Genomic DNA, 24,326 nt, shown 5'->3' with positions numbered 1-24,326 from the left:
TTGAGAGCATCCTGTCAGTCTGTATCACCACCTGGTACAGCAACTGCACCAAACAGCTTCTATCTCAAGGCCGTCAGACTGTTAAATAGCCATCACTAGCCGGCCTCCACCCAGTACCCTGCCCTGTCACTGTCACTAGCTGGCTACCGCCCGGTACTCAACCCTGCACCTTCAAGGCTGCTGTCCTATGTACATAGACATGGAATCACTGGTTGCTTTAATAATGCTTACATACTGTTGTACACACTTCATATGTATATACAGTTCGCCTTGTTTTCCTCTAGCGTTTCTCCAGTTTGCTCCCAGCTGCTTTCATAGAACGTTGATCCCTGTTAAACCACGGTATAGATTGTTTCTTTGACAGAATTAATATGACATTTCCTTAAATGCAGTCAGATACGTAGCAGATGGAAAGTGTTTTAAATGAAATAAAATGCACTTTTCTCTCAACTGCGTTACCAACTCCAGTCAGCAGATGGCGATGAGCGTCTTTCAGGCGATGCTGTCATTGTGACGTATAATCTAGTGGACGGGACGTGTCTTCAACAACAACAACAACAGCTAGTCAGACACCTCGGTAGCTTGCTCGCCAACATAACCGAAACATTGAAGCTCTTTAGACTGTCTCAATGTTTTAAACACAGTTGTGTCGTTTAGCTAGTTACCTTATTTAATGTTATATGTATATTGTTAGTCAGTTACCTGGCTTGATAAGTTAGCCTAGCACTAGGCTAGTCGCTAATGCTAGCTAGCTAACATCCCCGACCATGAGCTCACTAAGCTACTCTCCTCCTGCTGAAGAAGAAGCGGTCTGCTGGACGGAGAATAAGGCTCCAGAGGGTATATGGCTGAACATTGTCGTGAAAGAGGAGAAAGAAGAGGAGGATGTCACAGTTAAAAAACAAGTAGAGGTTGAGGCTGTTCCCGTGAAAGAAGAAGAGGAAGACGTTACTGTGAAAGAAGAGGAAGACGCGTTCAGAGTGAAAGAGGAGGAGGAAGAGCAAGAGGAGGATGCAGGGGAGGAGGGGGAGATGACTGTCACATTGAAAGAAGAAGACGAGGAGGAGACAGAAGATCTGATTGAGACCAGTAAGTACTATCTTAATAACAGGATCACAACCTCTTTTAGACCAATAATGGACGAAAGAAGCCTGACGTTACTCAATATAGTCCAAGGACCAGACATGTTCTGCTGTGAGGCGAACTGGCTCCAAAACAGACAAATACTACATCTAAATGTGAATCGATTCTCAATTGTGGTACGGTTCCAGAAACCTAAATCTCTCTACTTTCATATCACATCAAAAATAATTTCACAAATATACTCTTACTGCACACTGTTCTAACTGGTTTTAACACAGTTGCAGCCGACAGTGTTTTTCAGCGACAACACCTTTGTGGCGTCCGTATTCCGTTAACACACAGGTGTTAGGAGTCGCTGATAGCTAATTAGCCCAGGTATGCCTCTGTCTATCATCTGTCTTCCATCTGTTTTCCTCAAACATGCTGTAACATGGAAATATGGCCATGTGGGAACAGTAACCCTATAAAGGTAGCAATTAAAACTTTTGGGCTTTACAATTATGGTGAAATTTACAGCATTTTGGGGGGGGATTAAGTGGGTTAATATGATCCTGGAAGTGATACATGTTGGACGGAGGGACATGTCAAAATGCTGACTTTGGTCATTCTAGCAAGCTTTTATTCATATAAAAAATGTCACGCTGCATGAGGAAAATGGTGGACACACCAGATACTGACTGGTTTTCTGATCCTTTCCCCCCATGTTCAATCCATTTCTATTGGTGGAGGGCCTTTCCCCCCATGTTCAATCCATTTCTATTGGTGGTGGGCCTTTCCCCCCATGTTCAAACCATTTCTATTGGTGGAGGGCTTTTCCCCCCCATGTTCAATCCATTTCTATTGGTGGTGGGCCTTTCCCCCCCATGTTCAATCCATTTTTATTGGTGGAGGGCCTTTCCCCCCATGTTCAATCCATTTTTATTGGTGGAGGGCCTTTCCCCCATGTTCAATCCATTTCTATTGGTGGAGGGCCTTTCCCCCCCATGTTCCATCCATTTTTATTGGTGGAGGGCCCCCCCCCCCCCATGTTCCATCCATTTCTATTGGTGGAGGGCCTTTCCCCCATGTTCAATCCATTTCTATTGGTGGAGGGCCTTTCCCCCCCATGTTCAATCCATTTCTATTGGTGGAGGGCCTTTCCCCCCCATGTTCAATCCATTTTTATTGGTGGAGGGCCTTTCCCCCATGTTCAATCCATTTCTATTGGTGGAGGGCCTTTCCCCCATGTTCAATCCATTTCTATTGGTGGAGGGCCTTTCCCCCATGTTCAATCCATTTCTATTGGTGGAGGGCCTTTCCCCCCCATGTTCAATCCATTTTTATTGGTGGAGGGCCTTTTCCCCCCCATGTTCAATCCATTTCTATTGGTGGAGGGCCTTTCCCCCATGTTCAATCCATTTTTATTGGTGGAGGGCCTTTTCCCCCCCATGTTCAATCCATTTTTATTGGTGGAGGGCCTCCCCCCCCCATGTTCAATCCATTTCTATTGGTGGAGGGCCTTTCCCCCCCATGTTCAATCCATTTCTATTGGTGGAGGGCCTTTCCCCCCCATGTTCAATCCATTTCTATTGGTGGAGGGCCTTTCCCCCCATGTTCAAACCATTTTTATTGGTGGAGGGCCTCCTCCCCCCCCCATGTTCAATCCATTTCTATTGGTGGAGGGCCTTTCCCCCCATGTTCAATCCATTTCTATTGGTGGAGGGCCTTTCCCCCCATGTTCAATCCATTTTTATTGGTGGAGGGCCTCCCCCCCCCCCCATGTTCCATCCATTTCTATTGGTGGAGGGCCTTTCCCCCCCATGTTCAATCCATTTCTATTGGTGGAGGGCCTTTCCCCCATGTTCCATCCATTTCTATTGGTGGAGGGCCTTTCCCCCCATGTTCAATCCATTTTTATTGGTGGAGGGCCTTTTCCCCCCCATGTTCAATCCATTTTTATTGGTGGAGGGCCTTTCCCCCCCATGTTCAAACCGTTTTTATTGGTGGAGGGCCTTTCCCCCATGTTCAATCCATTTTTATTGGTGGAGGGCTTTCCCCCCCATGTTCCATCCATTTCTATTGGTGGAGGGCCTTTCCCCCCATGTTCAATCCATTTTTATTGGTGGAGGGCCTTTCCCCCCCAAGTTCAATCCATTCTTATTGGTGGAGGGTCTTTCCCCCAAGTTCAATCCATTTTATAGGTGGAGGGCCTCCCCAAGAATAATCATCAGAGATGTCTTGATTCATTTCTTCCCCGCCATCCGAGTAGTTTTCGTTCAGATTTAGTAAGTTAGACACACTGTCACTGTGGACTCCAAGTAGACCAGAGTAGACTGATAGGACTGCTGTTCTTCATTCACAATTGGTGATTAAATAATTATCTTCCCCTCACTCAGCAACTCACCCGTTCTCCCCCTTTCTCCCCCACCATACTTTACCTCAGTCATTTAATCCGTTGTTCTACGTCTGAATAGAGGTTAGGTTCAGTTTGGAAGAAATGATTGGGGATGATTATCAACTAGTCACGTCCCTTTAACCTGTCAGGAGGAGGGGAGGAGCTATTGATTACCACCAGTAAGTACTACCTGAAGCTCAGTTGGTAGAGCATGGTGTTTGCAACGCCAGGGTTGTGGGTTCGATTCCCACGGGGGGCCAGCACAGGGGGAAAAAAGTATGAAATGTATGAAATTGTATGAAATGTATGCATTCACTACTGTAAGTCGCTGAATAAAATGTAAATGACTAAAATGTAAAAAATGAATAACAGGAGCCTCTGTTAGCCCAATAATGGTCTTTAACCTGTCAGGAGAAGGAGAGGAGCAGGGGCTATTTTCAGGAGATGGACTGGGGGACGGGGGGAAACTATTCAATAAAATGACATGCCCTCCTCAAAGTGGGTAAATGATATGCCCTCCTCAAAGTGGGTAACGCCAGTTCTGTTAGTGAAATTAAGATTGTAACAATGACAGTGCGTCATATAGATTTATTGAGGGAAAATCAAGGACTGAAGGGGGGTACAAATAAAAAAATGGCAGAGTAGTACTTTTTTTAAATTCATGAGGTGATTGGGGGACTAAACCTGGTAGTATAACAATAGTAGTAGTAATAATAATGTATTTTATACAATGCTTTTCATTTGAAAGACAATCTCAGACTGTAAAAACGAACAAAACACATGTAGAGATCTGGCAGGTCTTGATGATGGTCTACCACAGCTTCAGATGATAAGGTGTTGTTCAGCCAGGCAGTTCAGAAAGGCTGGGCAGTAGTTTAAAAGGAGGGAGCAGCGACGTCACGGAGGGAGCAGCGACGTCACGGAGGGAGCAGCGACGTCACGGAGGGAGCAGCGACGTCACGGAGGGAGCAGCGACGTCACGGAGGGAGCAGCGTCAGCCAGTTAGTTACTCAGACCGGAGCTCTTCACCAGGCTCCTCCTTTAACCGGAGCCAGTTTTATCATGTAGAAGTTTTATTCAGGTCTCTATTAAGTATTTAACTAAATAATCTGTTTGTCTTTGGCAGGAGAGGGACCAGACTCTCACTCTGACAGGGGAAAGAGTCCTTCAGGGGGACCAGACCCAGTGACACCCAAACCAGCGAGACAACACCAATGCTCCCAATGTGAAAAGAGATTTTCCCTATCATGGGACCTAAAACGGCATGAGAGGATACACACAGGAGAAAGGCCTTTCCAATGTTCCCAGTGTGGAAAGAGTTTTACTTTGTTAGGAAACCTGAGGGAGCATAAGAGAATACACTCTGGAGAGAAACCATACAACTGTTCCCAGTGTGGAAAGAGTTTCGCCTGGTTAGGGAGCCTAAAGCAACATGAGAGGATACACACAGGGGAAAAGCCTTTCCAATGTTCCCAGTGTGGAAAGCGTCTTACCCGCTTAAGGAGCCTGAAGGCGCATGAGAGGATACACACAGGGGAAAAGCCTTTCCAATGTTCCCCGTGTGGAAAGCGTCTTACCTGCTTAGGGAGCCTGAAGGCGCATGAGAGGATACACACAGGGGAAAAGCCTTTCCAATGTTCCCAGTGTGGAAAGCGTTTTACCCAGTTAGGGACCCTAAAAGAGCATGAGACAACACACACACAAGAAAAGCCCTACCAATGCTCCCAGTGTGGAATGAGTTTTATCAATTTAAGACATCTGAATAAGCATGCAATAATGCATACACAGGAGGAGAAGACATACCACTGCTCTCAGTGTGGAAAGACATTTTCCCAGTCAGAAGACCTGAAATCACATGAGAGAATAGAGAGGCTGTGTTCTGACTTATCTTTTTGACCTGAGAATTTAGGTTTTTGTTTATGCCAAATGAAATCCTATTGTTTATATGAAATCATTAACAAAATAGATGTACTTTTGTTTTAGTTTTCAGCTGTTGACCTGATGTCTAAAATCAGATTAAATACTATACAATTTTATTTTGTTTTGATTATGAAACTTTAATGGATACAACTATAAACCTTCTATTGTTCATTATACACTGCTCAAAAAAATAAAGGGAACACTTAAACAACACAATGTAACTCCAAGTCAATCACACTTCTGTGAAATCAAACTGTCCACTTAGGAAGCAACACTGATTGACAATAAATTTCACATGCTGTTGTGCAAATGGAATAGACAACAGGTGGAAATTATAGGCAATTAGCAAGACACCCCCAATAAAGGAGTGGTTCTGCAGGTGGTGACCACAGACCACTTCTCAGTTCCTATGCTTCCTGGCTGACGTTTTGGTCACTTTTGAATGCTGGCGGTGCTTTCACTCTAGTGGTAGCATGAGACGGCGTCTACAACCCACACAAGTGGCTCAGGTAGTGCAGCTCATCCAGGATGGCACATCAATGCAAGCTGTGGCAAGAAGGTTTGCTGTGTCTGTCAGCGTAGTGTCCAGAGCATGGAGGCGCTACCAGGAGACAGGCCAGTACATCAGGAGATGTGGAGGAGGCCGTAGGAGGGCAACAACCCAGCAGCAGGACCGCTACCTCCGCCTTTGTGCAAGGAGGAGCAGGAGGAGCACTGCCAGAGCCCTGCAAAATGACCTCCAGCAGGCCACAAATGTGCATGTGTCTGCTCAAACGGTCAGAAACAGACTCCATGAGGGTGGTATGAGGGCCCGACGTCCACAGGTGGGGGTTGTGCTTACAGCCCAACACCGTGCAGGATGTTTGGCATTTGCCAGAGAACACCAAGATTGGCAAATTCGCCACTGGTGCCCTGTGCTCTTCACAGATGAAAGCAGGTTCACACTGAGCACGTGACAGACATGACAGAGTCTGGAGACGTCGTGGAGAACGTTCTGCTGCCTGCAACATCCTCCAGCATGACCGGTTTGGCGGTGGGTCAGTCATAGTGTGGGGTGGCATTTCTTTGGGGGGCCGCACAGCCCTCCATGTGCTCGCCAGAGGTAGCCTGACTGCCATTAGGTACCGAGATGAGATCCTCAGACCCATTGTGAGACCATATGCTGGTGCGGTTGGCCCTGGGTTCCTCCTAATGCAAGACAATGCTGGACCTCATGTGGCTGGAGTGTGTCAGCAGTTCCTGCAAGAGGAAGGCATTGATGCTATGAACTGGCCCGCTCGTTCCCCAGACCTGAATCCAATTGCGCACATCTAGGACATCATGTCTCGCTCCATCCACCAACGCCACGTTGCACCACAGACTGTCCAGGAGTTGGCGGATGCTTTAGTCCAGGTCTGGGAGGAGATCCCTCAGGAGACCATCCACCACCTCATCAGGAGCATGCCCAGGCATTGTAGGGAGGTCATACAGGCACGTGGAGGCCACACACTACTGAGCCTCATTTTGACTTGTTTTAAGGACATTACATCAAAGTTGGATCAGCCTGTAGTGTGGTTTTCCACTTTAATTTTGTGTGTGACTCTAAATCCAGACCTCCATGGGTTGATAAATTGGATTTCCATTGATTATTTTTGTGTGATTTTGTTGTCAGCACATTCAGCTATGTAAAGAAAAAAGTATTTAATAAGATTATTTCATTCATTCAGATCTAGGATGTGTTATTTTAGTGTTCCCTTTATTTTTTTGAGCAGTATATTTTGGGGATATTATTATATAGATTAATGGAGTTTTGCATTTCTTGATTTTAACGTTTATCCTCTTGAATGTGATGTGATCTGGCTTTTCACTAAATGAATTGTTTTACATGATTTAGATATTGAATAGATTAATAGAATGTGCATTTCTTGATTTTGAACTTTGAAACCTCTTGAATTTAGTTGTTTCATTGAGTTAATTTGTTTACTAGTCGTCAAGCTAAAGGACGATGAAAATGTGGTGGGGTTTTTATAACAACATTGATAAGTTGTTGACATGAAAAACATGAATGTTCCCATCAATGTTATACCACTATGTACATGCAGTATAGAGCTAGTTGTTTATTTTGATATTATCTGTTTGTTTGACTTAATGAATCAGAATTTGCATTGAATACAGATGTGTAGTAGATGTAACGTTTATTTTAAATTCTCACTAATCGATCAACATTAAATTGTCTTTCTAAGTCTCAATATAATATTAAACTTTTGAAAGAAATGAAAAATAAATTAAACAATTCCTGTACACTCCAGTCAGCAGATGGCGATGTGCGTCTCAGGCGATGCTTCTAGCGTGACATAATCTAGAGTACGAGATGCTTCTTTGTTCAAAAAGCAAAAATGTTTAGTTTTTTTGTCGTCTTAATTTAAGGTTAGACATACAGGTTAACTGACATGACGAAAACGTGCATCCACGGGGCAGAAGTCAGTGTGCTGTTGTGATTCTGGGTGGCCAGATGGCTATGAACAATGACAAGAAGCTGCCATGTGGGGAATCGTAAGTGGCTCGTTTCACCTAGTTTCATCTTGTTCTTGATACGTCTCGTTTTGAGGTGTTTTGACTGACGGCACATCTATGTTAAACTTCGCTAGCTGGCTAACCAACTGTAACAATGTATCTGAGAGACAACAGGTGCTCATTGTGCCGATTTATTTAAGTTTTCGATCAACAATTTGAGAAATATAGTGTAAATGTTGTCAATAATCTAGACCAATCCCGTCTGTTTTGTCCCATATTTGAGCACGTGTCGGTTTTGTTCCTAAACAACCAACCCATCTATAAGGTTAGCAGTGTGGTTAAGGTTAGGTGTTAAATCAGATTTTAATAAGAACTTGTTTAGAAATGGGGAGGGTTTAGCTATTTGTGGCTGTGGTGACCCAACAACAACAGCTACTCGGTAGCCAAAAATAGCGGCAAAATCAGAGCTCTTCGGTGTTTCACTGTGGCCACGTGAGCCGGTACTCGCCATCCGCTCTCCAGTTTCCTCCTGAATTTGCGTGCGTGAATACAAAAACACGTTTTTTTTCTGGGAAACTGAGTCAGATGCTCTCTCATACACAGATGGAGTCGTGCATTTTATTTCATTTTTTTGTGCCTTATCAACAGTTACTTTGATATCACGGGTAGAGTGAGGCTGCACAGTAGCCACGGTGGTGCTGTTTTGGAAATGTTAAATCGTTAATTAAAGCCAGATGTGTTTAGACCCTTACAACAAACAAAAAAAGATTGCGATTTTGAAACTGCAGTAAAAGTGCGGCGACTGTGGTATTTCGGATGCAGTAATTGCAGAATAACTGCAGTAAAATGAACTTATTTGCAGCATACTGCACTTATATTGCACCCTGACTGCAATATTTTTTCGTAAGGGCAGTCATGATATACAGTGCCTTCGGAAATTATTCAGACCCCTAGACTTTTTCCACATTTTGTTACATTATTACGCCTTATTCTAAAATTAATTAAATCGTTTTTTTAAACTCATCAATCTATACACAATACCCAATAATGACAAAGCAAATACAGGTTTTTATACATTTTTGCAAATGTATTAAAAAATAAAATAAGGCAGAAATGTAACAAAATGTGGAAAAAGTCAAGGGGTCTGAATACTTTCCGAAGGCACTGTACAAACCCAATGTCACCAAGATCTAGGTGAACTTGAGTTGACCCTTGTTTTAGTTTTGCACCATGATTCTACACACTGACAGGACTCTACACACTGACAGAACTCGACACACTCAATCTAGGCCCATATACCAGCTAGTTCTAGGGCTACAATACCTCCTTTGCCAATTGGCCTGGACCCTTTATTGACGTCATGGATCCCCGCCAATCAATCACAACTGGACTGCCAACGTGATCGCCCGATGTGGTCTCAACAGGCTATTCTGTTACGATGTCGCCGAAGAACCATCTACTAGCTTTTCTGAACGCTGTGTCCCCTGCTCGCCTAGCGTAGTAGTGACTACTGAACGGCACCCTGGCTCACCTATTGCTGCTCTTTTGACCCCATGATCACTCGGCTACACAGCTGATTGACTGTTTCAATAACACGGTACCTCATTTTGTTTACCTGTCGGCCCCAGCCGCTCTGCTCATTCATCGCCATTTACCCGTTGTCTTAGCTCTCCTGATCAACACCTGTGATTGCTTTATGCCTCTCTATTGTCAATATGCCTTGTCTACTGCTGTCTTGGCTATTTCTTATTGTTTTATTTCACTGTAGAGCACTCAGTCCGGCTCAACATGCCTTAGATAGCTCTTTTGTCCCACCCCACACACATGTGGAGACCTCACCTGGCTTAACTGGTGCCTCCAGAGAAGAAACCTCTCTCGTCACTCAACGCCTAGGTTTACCTCCAATGTACTCACATCCTACCATACCATTGTCTGTACATTATACCCTGAATGTATTCTACCACGGCCAGAAATCTGCTCCTTTTATTCATTGTTCCCAAGCACTAGACGACCAGTTCTTATAGCCTTTAGCCGTACCCTTCGTCTGGTGATGTAGAGGTTAATCCAGGCCCTGTAGCCCCCAGTTCCACTCCTATTCCCCAGGCACTATCATTTGTTGACTTCTGTAACCGTAAAAGCCTTGGTTTAATGCATGTTAACATCAGAAGCCTCCTCCCTAAGTTTGTTTTATTCACTGCTTTAGCACACTCCGCCAACCCTGATGTCCTAGCCATGTCTGAATCCTGGCTTAGGAAGGCCACCAAAAATTCTGAAATTTCCATCCCCAACTACAACATTTTCCTCCAAGATAGAACTACCAAAGGGGGAGGAGTTGCAATCTACTGCAGAGATGGTCTGCAGAGTTCTGTCATGCTATCCAGGTCTGTGCCCAAACAGTTCGAGCTTCTACTTTTAAAAATCCACCTGTCCAGAAATAAGTGCCTCACTGTTGCCGCTTGTTATAGAGCCCCCAGCTGTGCCCTGGACACCATATGTGAATTAATTGCCCCCCATTTAGCTTCAGAGTTCGTACTGTTAGGTGACCAAAACTGGGATATGCTTAACACCCCAGCCATCCTACAATCTAAGCTAGATGCCCTCAATCTCACACAAATTATCAAGGAACCTACCAGGTACAACCCTAAATCCATAAACACAGGCACCCTCATAGATATCATCCTGACCATCTTGCCCTCTAAATACACCTCTGCTGTCTTCAACCAGGATCTCAGCGATCACTGCCTCATTGCCTGCGTCTGTAATGGGTCTGAGGTCAAACGCTCCCTAAAACACTTCAGCGAGCAGGCCTTTCTAATCGACCTGGCCCGGGTATCCTGGAAGGATATTGACCTCATTCCGTCAGTAGAGGATGCCTGGTTATTCTTTAAAAGTGCTTTCCTCACCATCTTAAATAAGCATGCCGCATTCAAAGAATGTAGAACTAAGAACAGATATAGGCCTTGGTTCACTCCAGACTTGACTGCCCTTGACCAGCACAAAAACATCCTGTGGCGTACTGCATTAGCATCGAATAGCCCCCGCGATATGCAACTTTTCAGGGAAGTTAGGAACCAATATACACAGGCAGTTAGGAAAGCAAAGGCTAGCTTTATCAAACAGAAATTTGCATCCTGTAGCACAAACACCAAAAAGTTCTGTGACACTGTAAAGGCCATGGAGAATAAGAGCACCTCCTCCCAGCTGCCCACTGCACTGAGGCTAGGAAACACTGTCACCACCGATAAATCTATGATAATTGAGAATTTCAATAAGCATTTTTCTACGGCTGGCCATGCTTTCCACCAGGCTACCCCTACCCCGGTCAACAGCTCTGTACCCCCCACAGCAACTTGCCCAAGCCTCCCCCACTTCTCCTTCACCCAAATCCAGATAGTTGATGTTCTGAAAGAGCTGCAAAATCTGGACCCCTACAAATCAGCTGGGCTAGACAATCTGGACCCTCTCTTGTTGCAACCCCTATTACTAGCCTGTTCAACCTCTCTCTCGTATCGTCTGAGATCCCTAAAGATTGGAAAGCTTCCGTGGTCATCCCCCTCTTCAAAGGGGGAGACACTCTAGATCCAAACTGTTACAGACCTATATCTATCCTACCCTGCCTTTCCAAAGTCTTCGAAAACCAAGTTAACAAACAGATCACCGACCATTTTGAATCCCACCGTACCTTCTCCAGTATGCAATCTGGTTTCCAAGCTGGTCATTGGTGCACCTCAGCCACGCTCAAGGTCCTAAACGATATCATAACCGCCATCGATAAAAGACAATACTGTGCAGCCGTCTTCATCGACCTGGCCAAGGCTTTCGACTCTGTCAATCACCGCATTCTTATCGGCAGATTTAACAGCCTTGGTTTCTGTAATGATTGCCTCGCCTGGTTCACCAACTACTTCTCAGATAGAGTTCAGTGTGTCAAATCAGAGGGCCTGTTGTCCGGACCTCTGTCAGTCTCTATGGGGGTGCCACAGGGTTCAATTCTCGGGCCGGCTCTTTTCTCTGTATACATCAATGATGTTGCTCTTGCTGCTGGTGATTCTCTGATCCACCTCTACGCAGACGACACCATTCTGTATACTTCTGGCCCTTCTTTGGACACTGTGTTAACAAACCTCCAGATGAGCTTCAGTGCCATACAACACTCCTTCCGTGGCCTTCAACTGTTCTTAAATGCAAGTAAAACTAAATGCATGCTCTTCAACAGATCGCTGCCCGCCCATCTAACATCACTACTCTGGACGGTTCTGACTTAGAATATGTGGACAACTACAAATACCTAGGTGTCTGGTTTGATTGTAAACTCTCCTTCCAGACTCATATTAAGCATCTCCAATCCAAAATTAAATCTAGAATCGGCTTCCTATTTCGCAACAAAGCATCCTTCTCTCATGCTGCCAAACATACCCTCGTAAAACTGACCATCCTACTGATCCTTGACTTCGGCGATGTCATTTACAAAATAGCCTCCAACACTCTACTCAGCAAACTGGATGTAGTCTATCACAGTGCCAACCGTTTTGTCACCAAAGCCCCATATACCACCCACCACTGTGACCTGTATGATCTTGTTGGCTGGCCCTCGCTTCATATTCGTTGCCAAAATCCACTGGCTCCAGGTCATCTATACGTCTTTGCTAGGTAAAGCCCCACCTTATCTCAGCTCACTGGTCACCATAGCAGCACCCACTCGTAGCACGCGCTCCAGCAGGTATATTTCACTGGTCATTCCCAAAGCCAACTCCCCCTTTGGCCGCCGTTCCTTCCAGTTCTCTGCTGCCAATGACTGGAACGAATTGCAAAAGTCATTGAAGCTGGAGTCTTATCTCTCCCTCACTAACTTTAAGCATCAGCTGTCATAGCAGCTTACCGATCATTGCACCTGTACATAGCCCATCTGTAAATAGCCCACCTAACTACCTCATCTCCATATTATTATTTTTTTGCTCCTTTGCACCCCAGTATCTCTACTGGCACATTCATCGTCTGCACATCTATCACTCCAGTGTTAATGCTAAATTGTAATTATTTTGCCACTATGGCCTATTAATTTCCTTACCTCCCTAATCTTACTACATTTGCACACACTGTATATAGATTTTTCTATTGTGTTATTGACTGTACGTTTGTTTATCCCATGTGTAACTATGTGTTGTTTGTGTCGCACTGCTTTGCTTTATCTTGGCCAGGTGGCAGTTGTAAATGAGAACTTGTTCTCAACTGGCCTACCTGGTTAAATAAAGGTGAAATATAAAAATACATACAATGCCTTCGGAAAGTATTCAGACCCCTTGACTTTTTCCACATTTTCTTACTAATGACAAAGCGAAAACAGGTTTTTATAATTGCAAATGTACTCTTATTTATTCAGACCCTTTTGCTAGGAGACTTGAAATTGATCTCAGGTGCATCCTGTTTCTATTGATCATCCTTGAGATGTTTCTACAACTTGATTGGTGTCCACCTGTGGTAAATTCAATTCATTGGACATGATTTGGAAAGGCACACACCTGTCTATGTAAGGTCCCACAGTTGACAGTGCAATGTCAGAGCAAAAACCAAGCCATGAGGTCGAATGAATGGTCCGTAGAGCTCTTGAGACAGGATTGTGTCGAGGCACAAATCTGGGGAAGGGTACCAACACAAGTCTGCAGCATTGAAGGACCCCAAAAACACAGTGGCCTCCATCATTCTTAAATGGAAGAAGTTTGGAACCACCAAGACTCTTCCTAAAACTGGCTGCCTAGCCAAACTGAGCAATCGGGGCGAAGGGCTTTGGTCAGGGAGGTAACTAAGAACACAATGGTCACTCTGTCTGAGTTCTAGAGTTCCTCTGTGGAGATGGGAGAGCCTTCTAGAAGGACAACCATCTCTGCAGAACTCCAACAATCAGGTATTTTATTGTAGAGTGGCCAGGTGGAAGCCAACCCTCAGTAAAAGGCACATGACTACTACTGCTGCTGAGTCAGGTCGTTTGCAACTCGCCTCTGCCATGTCTGTAAGCTAGCTATCTGCTCTAGACAAACATTGTCCATGGGCTCAGCTAGCTAGCTAGCTAGCTAGCTATCTCCTCTAGACAAGTGTTGTCCATGGGCTCAGCTAGCTAGCTATCAGACCGCCTCCTTACTGACTGAAAACATGTCACTCACTGTGTGTGCCACAAAATCTGTCTGGAAAACCAGACCCTACCGGGAAAATGAATAGCAGTGAATCCAACGGTTCTCAGGCAGGCTAGGAGTGCTATATTGTTACTGTTGCATCACATTGGCTGACCACTAGCGACTTATTGGAGCATTTGAACATTTAAAAAAAATACAAAAGTGACATATTGCAGCTTTAAATAATAACTGTAGTGTAAATGTAATACAACTGTAGTGTAAATCTAATGTAATACAACTGTAGTGGAAATGTAATACAAATGTACTGTAATACAACTGTAGTGGAAATATAATACAACTGTAATGGAAATGTAACAACTAATGGAAATGTAATACAACTGTAATGTAACTGCAGTGGAAATGTAATAAAACTGTTATGTATGCCTCTTGGAGGAGGGAACACAACACCTTGCTACAACTCAACTCCCCGTGGAGTGAAAAAAGGTATGTGATTGCAGGTGCGGGTAAGGATGACAGAGAATATTACCGTTTACAGGGAATTTATTCTTCCTTCACACGGTAATGTGGGGAAAAGGGTCTGGATGGAACCAAAGCAAAGAAAGTTAAAGTTCCTCTCCTACCTTACCTGCCTACTAACTGGTTACCTGGCGCCCTAACCAAAATACCGGGGGTGGTCTCTTTATTTTTTTATTTTAGTCATTTAGCAGATGCTCTTATCCAGAGCGACTTACAGTAGTGAATGCATACATTTCATACATTTCTTTTTCTCCATACATCTTTCTTAAACACTCCCAAGGTGCCTTCCTCTTCCCCTCCTCCTGGGAACAAATGAAACCAAATAATTCACCAAACTTAGTGAACAATTTGAATAAACCAAAAACACTAGGTACTATCGCATACACATACCTCTACAGGAGCAGCTACAAAACACTTTCTAACCAATTTACCAGACCAACAACCAACACAGGACATACAAAGAAGCTCTCACTCCTAACAAAGGAACACTGGCTTTTAAAGCTGCAGAAGGAGTCAGTAATTGCAGACAGCTTTATCCCCTGACGAGAGGGCGGGGTCAGCGCTCCAATTAGTGATGGGCTGACCAATCAGCTGCTTTGGAATCCAGGAAGCTATTTCCTGAAATACACACAAACACTGGGGAACGTAACACAACTGTAGTGCAAATGTAATACATTGTGTTAAGAGAAAGGGATGAAATGCAAATGTGTAACAGCCTCGCCCTGAACTTCTTTTTTTGACAGTAACAGCCTCTTCTCCCTTCTCTTTCACGATAGTTCCTTTTTCTGTCCAGTAGACCTCTTCTTTAGCAGGGGGAGAGTAGTTTAGTAAACTCATGGTCAGGGATGTTAGCTAAACTAGTGCTAACTTAACCAGCCAGCTAGCTGACTGACAACGTCAATTTGAAATTAAATGGAGTAAATAGTTGTTTCCACAGAAGTGCGTTTAAAACAGTCGCAAATAATCCGCAAAATTGTCTAAAGAGCGTATATGTTTTGACAGTGTTGGCTAGAAAGCTACCGATGTGGCTACAGTTGTTGAAGAAGCGTTCCGTCCACTAGATTATACTTCACAGTAGCAGCATCGCCATCTGCTGACTGGAGTGGGTAAACGAAGTTGGAATGTTTTTTTCTTTCTTCTGTTAAATAAAATGAAAACTTAAAAATAAAAGCATGTGTTGATTGATTAGTTCAGATTTTTTATCAGTGAGAATTTAAAACAAACTTTACATCTGTTGCTAAGTGATCGATTAAAATAGAGCTCCTTGGTGGGTTTAGAGTCTAAATGAGAATGCATGAGCACAAAAGAACCCCTTACCTGCTGTAAATTGATGCTGGATTTTTGACGTTATGGGGCTATTTTGCTTCCATTGATCCTGGGGCCCTTGTTAAGGTCAATGGCATCATGAACTTTAACCAGTACCAAAACCTGGTTGCTTCTGCCAGGAGGCTTAAAAACTTGGCCCCAAGTGGATCTTCCCAGCAAGACAATAACCCCAAGTGGATCTTCCCAGCAAGACAATAACTCCAAGTGGATCTTCCCAGCAAGACAATAACGCCAAGTGCACATCAAAATACACAAAGAAATGGTTAATGGGCACAAAAATCAACATTTCTCAGTCTCCGGACATTTCTCAGTCTCCGGACTCCAGACCCATTGAAAACCTGTGGTTTTAATTGAAGAGGGCAGTCAATAATCATAGACAAAGGATATCAAGGATCTGGAAGGATTCTGTATGGAGGAATGGTCTAAGATCCCTCCCAGTGTGTTCTAGAACTCATCAAACATCTGGAAGGATTCTGTATGAAGGAATGGTCTAAGATCCCTCCCAGTGTGTTCTAGAACTCATCAAACATCTGGAAGGATTCTGTATGAAGGAATTATCTAAGATCCCTCCCAATGTGTTCTAGAACTCATCAAACATCTGGAAGGATTCTGTATGGAGGAATGATCTAAGATTCCCTCCCAATGTGTTCTAGAACTCAAACATTTTAGTGTCATTATCATCCCAAGGGGAGGTTGCTGGAGCACAATTACTTGTTACACAAAATCTCAATCTCTGAGCAATTGTATTAGTATCAAATTGTATATTTTCCTCTTTTTTTTGTACATACAACAACAATTTTATAGCTCATTGTTTGAATTATTTATTTTATACAGTTTTTGTTCATCTTTATCAAGGGTGTCAATAACTTCAGACCCAACTGTAGCTCCACATACCTAATGTAGATGAATATAATGAACAGACTAGATCTATACTGCTCCTACATGGTGTAACAATACATCATGTAGATGTATATAATGAATAGACTAGGTCTATACTGCTCCTACATGGTGTAACAATACATCATGTAGATGTATATAATGAACAGACTAGGTCTATACTGCTCCTACATGGTGTAACAATACCTAATGTAGATGTACAGGACTCCTTGACTTCTTCCACATTTTATTACAGCTCGAATTCAAAATGTATTAATTATATTTTTCCCCCCTCACCCATCTACACACAATACCCCATAATGACATCACAATATCCCATAATGACATCACAATATCCCATAATGACATCACAATACCCCATAATGACATCACAATATCCCGGAATGAAAAAGTGAAAAAATGTATTAATTAGCTTGATGAATATTACACAAATTATCTCAATGAAACTAAACGACTCAATTCAAGTGGTTTCAAGGTTATAATTCATTTTATGCCCATTATAGTCATCCATTTAATACTGTACATTTTGCAATATCCAAATCATGAATCCAATCAAATTTTTTGTTGTTGAAAAATCCAAATCATATATTCAAATCAAATGTATTTATCAATATCCAATCAAATGTAGTTATCAATATCCAAATCATCCAATTAAATTCAAGGGGTTTCAAGGTTAAAATCAAGAAAGGGAAAATTCCATCCAGCTATATAATAATTAAACATTTAAGGGCAACATCCATAACAAACAACATTTAAGGGTTTATACTTGTATCCAATCACTACGTTCATAATCAAAATAAAATACACTTTTCATGAATTTTAATCTAAATTTAGATATGACCATGTCTCGAGATGACAAATGTAGGCCTATTTTTGAGCAAGCTCTGATATATACAATTTGGTTTTGTGTGGCATAAACAAAAACATATATTCTCAGTCAAAAACATATGTCAGAACACAGCCTCTCTATTCTCTCATGTGATTTCAGCTCCTCTGACCGGATAAATCTCTTTCCACACAGAGAGCAGTGGTAGATTCTCAATTGTGTTTCCTGTCACGTGATTTTAGGTGCTGTAGCTGGTTGAAACGCTTCACACTGGGAGCAGTGGTAGGGCTTTTCTCATGTCTCCTCACGTAATTTTAAATGGTCTATTACCAGAGTGGTCTACCATCAAAAACAATGGAGAAAATGCACCCCATAACATTTTAACATGGAAATAGCTGTTCTATCATTCAGCCTAGAGTAGCAGCCAATGTGTGGTGTTCAATGTAGGCCCTACATTCCATGAGACTTTTGAAAACATGGAGGGCTTGACTTTTTAGCCTTCAGACAAGTAGGTGACTGAAAATGTTGTAATGTATGACGCAAGAAACCACTTTTCAAAATAAAAGTCATTATTATTCCCATACTATAATCAATACAGAGTCAGACAAAAACATATGATACCCTTTGCCTATTGGCCACTTAGCTTATTCAAGCTTGTCTCAAAATACAACCCTCTCCCTTTAAGATATATATATTTTTTATCTTACTTGCTTTTCAAAGATGGCTAGAAATGTACCCGTAGGAAGCCATCACTCCCCATTGCTGACCAGAAATGAGCTAGAACTGGGCTAATAACTAGCAAAAAAAAAGAACAACTGTGTAGAATAGATAGAACACCAGGATATAATATAACGCGGCTACATGGTTTAATTTCAAAACAAGCACATCCACTCACTGCCGCACCTGACTTTTCAGTGCGATAGAATCCTCCTCCCACGCACTCTGCCTAAAAAATAAATTTAAAAAAAATCACAGACTAAGTCTTGCATAGTTAGATTTGTTTTGCATTGAAAGGGGCTGATATTAGGTTGATTAATTCACAATTCCCATAGTAGTATAATAATAATAATTCCCCATTTCAGTAGTGGGAAACGTTGATAGTGTTAACGGGGCAAAGTAAAAAGTGAAGTGAAGTTCAATCTTGTGCGTCTCTACAGGTATTTCTTCTGCACGGCAGTCCTGGGAAAGCTGTACAATATGATTTCATATAAACAAAACCTTATTTCAGAACACAGCCTCTATTCTGTCATGTGATTTCAGGTCCTCTGACTGGAAAAATGTCTTTCCGCAATTAGAGCAGTAGTAAGGCTTCTCTGCAGTATTTGTGTTTCATGCTCTTTCAGGTTCCCTAACTGACCTAAACTCTTTCCACATGGGGAGCAATGGACGGTCTTATCCTCACCTAAATGTGTGTATCGTCTCATGCTTTTTCAGGTTCCCTAACCGGGTAAATATCTTTTGACACTGAGAGCAGTGGTAGGTCTTTTTTTCTGTATGCGTCCTCTCGTGATATTTCAGGCCCCCTAACTGGGTAAAAGTCTTCCCACACAGGGAGCATTGGTAGGGCTTTTCTCCTGTGTGTTTCTTCTTATGCTCTTTTAGGTTCCCTAACTTGGTAAAATCCTTTCCGCACAAGGAGCAGTGGTAAGGTTTCTCCCCTGTGTGTGTCTTCTCATGCTCCTTCAGGTCTCCTAACCACCTAAAATTATTTCCACAATGGGAACAGGGATAAGGCTTCTCTCCAGAGTGTATTCTCTTATGTTTGTTCAGGTTCCCTAAGTGGGAAAAACTCTTTCCACACTGAGAGCAGTGGTAGGTCTTCTCCACTCCTGTGTGTATTCCTTCATGATTTTTCAGGCTCAATAAATGGGTAAAACTCATTCCACACTGGAAACATTGAAAAGGCTTTTCTCCTGTATGTATCCTCTCATGCTCTTTAAGGCTTCCTATCCGGGTAAAACTCTTTCCACAGTGGGGACAGTGGTAAGGCTTCTCTCCAGTGTGTATTTTCTCATGTTTTTTCAGATACCCTAACTGGGAAAAACTCTTTCCACACTGAGAGCAGTGGTAGGGTTTTTCTCCTGTGTGTATTGCTTCATGCCTTTTCAGACTTCCTAAATGTGTAAAACTTTTTCCACACTTGGAACATTGGAAAGGTTTTTCTCCTGTGTGTTTCGTCTCATGCTCTTTTACGTTCCCTAATGTGGTAAAATCCTTTCCACAGTGAGAGCAATGGTAAGGCTTCTCCCCTGTGTGTGTCCTTTCATGCTGCTTTAGGTTCTCTAACCACCTAAAATTCTTTCCACACTGGGAACAGAGGTAAGGCTTCACTCCAGAGTGTATTCTCTCATGTATTTTTAGGTGCCCTACTCGGGTAAAACTCTTTCCACATTGGGAGCAATGGTAAGGCCTCTCTCCTGTGTGTATTATTTCATGTTCTTTCAGGTTCCCTAACCGTGTAAAACCCTTTCCACACTGGGAGCATTGGAAAGGCTTCTCTCCTGTGTGTATCCTCTCATGCTCTTTCAGGTGCCTTAACCGTGTAAATTTCGTTCCACACTGGGAGCATTGGAAAGGCTTCTCTCCTGTGTGTATTCTCTCATGCTCTTTCAGATGTGATGACTGGTTAAATCTCTTTTCACAATGGGAGCATTGGAAGAGCTTTTCTCCTGTGTGTGTTCTCTCATGCTCTTTGAGTTTACATAACCACTTAAAACTCGTTCCACACTGGGAGCAGTTGTGTCGTGTCGCTGGTTTGGGAATCTCTGGGTCTGGATCCCCTGAAGGACTTTTCCCGCTGTCAGAGTGAGAGTCTGGTTTATCTCCTGCCAAAGATAAACAGATTTTGTTAAACAGAGGAATGAATGAAACCTCCACATGATTAAACTGTCTTCCTATGAGGTTTAAACCAGACTAGATCCCTCATAATAAAATGGTAAATATGGATTCTGGATGCTGATTGGTTGATAGCCATTAGATAATCCCAGGTAATACCTGTTAAAAGTTGCATTTGAATTATTATTCTTTACGACCAGTCACTACAACATCACTATATCCAGTCACTACAACATCAATACATCCAGTCACTACATCATCAATACATCCAGTCACTACAACATCAATACATCCAGTCACTACAACATCAATACATCCAGTCACTACAACATCACTACAACATCAATACATCCAGTCACTACAACATCAATACATCCAGTCACTACAACATCACTACATCCAGTCACTACAACATCACTACATCCAGTCACTACAACATCAATACATCCAGTCACTACAACATCAATACATCCAGTCACTACAACATCAATACATCCAGTCACTACAACATCAATACATCCAGTCACTACAACATCAATACATCCAGTCACTACATCATCAATACATCCAGTCACTACAACATCACTACATCCAGTCACTACAACATCAATACATCCAGTCACTACAACATCAATACATCCAGTCACTACAACATCAATACATCCAGTCACTACAACATCAGTACGACCAGTCCCTGCTTAAAGGGATATTCAATGTCTGCTTTTTTAATTTTTACCCATCTACCAAGAGGTGCCCTTCTTTGCGAGGCATTGGAAAACCTCCGTTGTTTGTGGTTGATTCTGTGTTTGAAATTCACTGCTCGACTGAGGGACCTTAAAGATAATTGTATGTGTGGGGTAAAGAGATCAGGTACTCATAAAAAAAATCATGTTAAACACTATTATTAGACACAGTGAGTCCATGTAACTTTTTAGATGACTTGTTAAGCAAATTTCTACTCCTGAACGTATTTAAGCTTGCCAAAACAAAGGGATATATCCTGGTGTTCTATCAATTCCACAGTTCTATATCCTGGTGTTCTATCTATTCCACAGTTCTATATTCTGTGGTAATTCTATTACCGATTTAGTCAGATAAGGTAGCTTGATTCAGCCAAATATATATATTTTTATTATATCTGTATTCCCAGTCATGTGTAATCCATAGATTAGGGCCTAATGAATGTATTTCAGTTGACTGATTTCCTGAACTATGACTCAGTCAACTCTGGAAACACTGCAGCTGGAACAAAGAATAAGGTGTTTACAATTAACTTAACCCCTTATGTACCGTTCTAGTAACAACCCAACAATTAGCCACTAGCTGTCATTATAGCAAGTAAAGGGAGATTACATTTGAATAAATACATATTTTCATACATTTCTATTGAATAATAAATCTCAAGTTCTATACATATTTTCTGTACAAACAGAATGCAGAGGTCAGATAACAAGGGTTTAAGGTAGCAGAGGTCAGAGGGTTTAAGATAGAGGTCAGTGTTTAGATTTTTGTTCAGTGTAGGGATGTGACAGTTAGATCGAGGAAACGTCAGATTTCAAAAACATTATTCTCACATATTAGTGAGTGTTTTTGGTGGATTGTTCCTTTAATAGATATACTATGTTCAACAGCTTCAGACAGAGGCCCTTGATCGTTCCATTACACATCAGATTCGTTGGAAGAATGCTTTCTCTGTACAGGGGAGTTTTGTTAAGAGCCCCGACGTCTCGGTCTGAACATGAACACGCATGCTTGTTGTAAGGTTCTGGAACCAATAAGGACCTTATCTTTCAGACCAGCAAGAAATAATAATAATTTTTATAAAATAAAAAAAAAGGTTAAAAAGATACACACCTTTATAGGGTTAATGTTCCCACAGGGCCATGCTACAGTTAACGGAACCCGATGGAAGACAAGAGGCGACCACCTGTCTAAGTCTAACTCAGGAAGTGTAGCGAAGACTAGTATAGTAGGATGGAGGCTCCATATCTGTATGGGTCTGTAACTGCTACAGTGTAGTTTAGTAGGATGGAGTCACCCATAGCTGTATGGATCTGTAACTGCTACAGTGTAGTTTAGTAGGATGGAGGCTCCATATCTGTATGGATCTGTAACTGCTACAGTGTAGTTTAGTAGGATGGAGTCACCCATAGCTGTATGGATCTGTAACTGCTACAGTGTAGTTTAGTAGGATGGAGGCTCCATAGCTGTATGGATCTGTAACTGCTACAGTGTAGTTTAGTAGGATGGAGGCTCCTTGCTGCATGGATCTGTAACTGCTACAGTGTAGTTAAGTAGGATGGAGTCTCCATAGCTGCATGGATCTGTAACTGCTACAGTAAGTATCTTTTTAATTTGAAGGATTCTTTCTCGCTGTTTCGAAAGCCGTATCGCAAGCAATGATTTACTTTCTAAACACACACAGCCTTGTCTCAGACTAGACGTAACATGGTACATGTAAATCCAGGACACTGAAATTAGTATGTTAATATGTTTGGTATGGTTACATAAGACAGATGGCTACTTATGGCAAAAATGAAGGTAGGGTGGTTGACTGGTGTGGATGAGTGAGCGAATAACACGAACGTGTAACAACCCAAAGGTTACGAGTTCGAATTTCAACACGGATAACTTTAGCATTTTTAGCTAATTAGCTACTTACTACTTTTTAGCTAGTTTGCAACTACTTAGCATGTTAGCTAACCCTTCCCCTTCTGAGACCAGGTTGTAACACACGCTTCTTGATTGTAGTTCACATGAGCCAGTCGCCGGGCTAAGCGAACGGCTGGAATCTGTAGTGAGAATGCAGAATGCCAACTGGAGTTCCAGCTGGTGACATCGTGTCTTCCCATCAAACTCCTTGAAGTTTGCAGTTGTGTCTTTAAAAAAAACACAATGTTGATCTTTAGTGTATTTATATATCGCTTTTCAACAGGAAACGTTCAAACGTCACCGGAGGATGTCTTTAACAATTCCTACAGTACAGACAAACATATCCAAGTGTAGCGCCATTTAAAAAAAAAGTTTTTTTAAAACGCACATTAGTTCAACAACTGCAGAGTTTGTGTCCCTGTTTAAGATAGTACTTACTGGAGTTAATCAGATCTCCAGTCTTCTTTTCTGCTTCTTCCTCCTCCACTCCAAAATCGTAATCCTCTTCTTTCACTGAAACAGCCTCGCCTTTAACTTCTTTTTTGACGGTAACAGCCTCCTCTTCTTTCTCATCTTTCACGATAGTTCCTTTCTCCGTCCACCAAACGTCTTCTTTAGCAGGAAGAGAGTAGCTTAGTAAACTCATGGTCGGGGATGTTAGCTAAACTAGTGCTAACTTAACCAGCCAGCTAGCTGACTGACAACAACGTCAATATGACATTAAAAGGTGTAACTAGTTGCTTCCAAAGAAGTGCGTTTAAAACATAGTCGCAAATAAACTACGAAATTGTCTAAAGAGCTTGAATGTTTTGACAATGTTAGCAAGCGAGCTACCGAGGAGACTGCAGTTGTTGAAGAGGCTTTCCGTCCACTAGATTATACGTCACACTAGCAGTATTCCCTGAAAAACACACATTGCCATCTGCTGACTGGAGTGGGTAACGCAGTTGGGGGAATGTTTATTTTTTTTATATTAAATTAAATTATATTAACACTTTTACAAAGAAAATAATGTTTTGATTGATTAGTTCTGATTTTTAGTACGAATTTCAAATAAACTTTATATCAATCAAATTGATTTATAAAGCCCTTTTTACATCAGCCGATGTTACAGAGTGCAATACAGAAACCCAGCCTAAAACCCCAAACAGCAAGCAATGCAGATGTAGAAGCACAGTGGCTAGGAAAAACTCCCTAGAAAGGCCAGATCCTAGGAAGAAACCTAGAGAGGAACCAGGCTCTGAGGGGTGGCCAGTCCTCTTCTGGCTGTTCCCGG

At 42.3% G+C, this 24,326-nt stretch overlaps 2 protein-coding genes across 3 annotated transcripts; one reads left to right on the top strand and one right to left on the bottom strand.

Annotated features, from left to right (window-relative positions):
• Positions 1–546: 546 nt before the first annotated feature.
• Positions 547–5,590, top strand: LOC115181906 (gastrula zinc finger protein XlCGF17.1-like). Its single transcript, XM_029743596.1, has 2 exons — positions 547–1,089; positions 4,584–5,590. The coding sequence occupies exons 1-2, from the start codon at positions 768–770 to the stop codon at positions 5,351–5,353; spliced, it is 1,092 nt and encodes a 363-aa protein (XP_029599456.1). The 5' UTR covers positions 547–767; the 3' UTR covers positions 5,354–5,590.
• An 11,612-nt stretch (positions 5,591–17,202) lies between these two features.
• Positions 17,203–23,911, bottom strand: LOC115181914 (zinc finger protein 883-like). 2 transcript variants are annotated; one of them, XM_029743609.1, is made up of 3 exons: positions 23,489–23,911; positions 23,061–23,277; positions 20,299–20,388 (listed from the first exon to the last, which is right to left on the bottom strand). In XM_029743609.1, coding segments are annotated over exons 1-3 (426 nt in total). In that variant the 5' UTR covers positions 23,697–23,911; the 3' UTR covers positions 20,299–20,387. The 2 variants fall into 2 exon arrangements, with proteins under 2 accessions (XP_029599468.1, XP_029599469.1); XM_029743608.1 differs by lacking the exon at positions 23,061–23,277 and having other exon boundaries at positions 17,203–20,388.
• Between the last annotated feature and the right edge of the window lie 415 nt (positions 23,912–24,326).

The sequence above is a fragment of the Salmo trutta genome, unplaced genomic scaffold (assembly GCF_901001165.1).
Source record: "Salmo trutta unplaced genomic scaffold, fSalTru1.1, whole genome shotgun sequence".
In the NCBI taxonomy this organism is placed as follows: Eukaryota; Metazoa; Chordata; class Actinopteri; order Salmoniformes; family Salmonidae; genus Salmo; species Salmo trutta.
This window is presented reverse-complemented; position numbering and strand designations above follow the sequence as displayed.

Excerpts from the sequence above, each read along its gene's own strand:
- LOC115181914 (XM_029743608.1), bottom strand. The coding sequence starts at position 23,696 with ATGAGTTTACTAAGCTACTCTCTTCCTGCTAAAGAAGACGTTTGGTGG. Across the intron at positions 20,389-23,488 it reads TGGAGATCTGATTAACTCCA|GAGATAAACCAGACTCTCAC; the intron begins GTAAGTACTATC and ends TATCTTTGGCAG.
- LOC115181906 (XM_029743596.1), top strand. The coding sequence starts at position 768 with ATGAGCTCACTAAGCTACTCTCCTCCTGCTGAAGAAGAAGCGGTCTGC. Across the intron at positions 1,090-4,583 it reads AGAAGATCTGATTGAGACCA|GAGAGGGACCAGACTCTCAC; the intron begins GTAAGTACTATC and ends TGTCTTTGGCAG.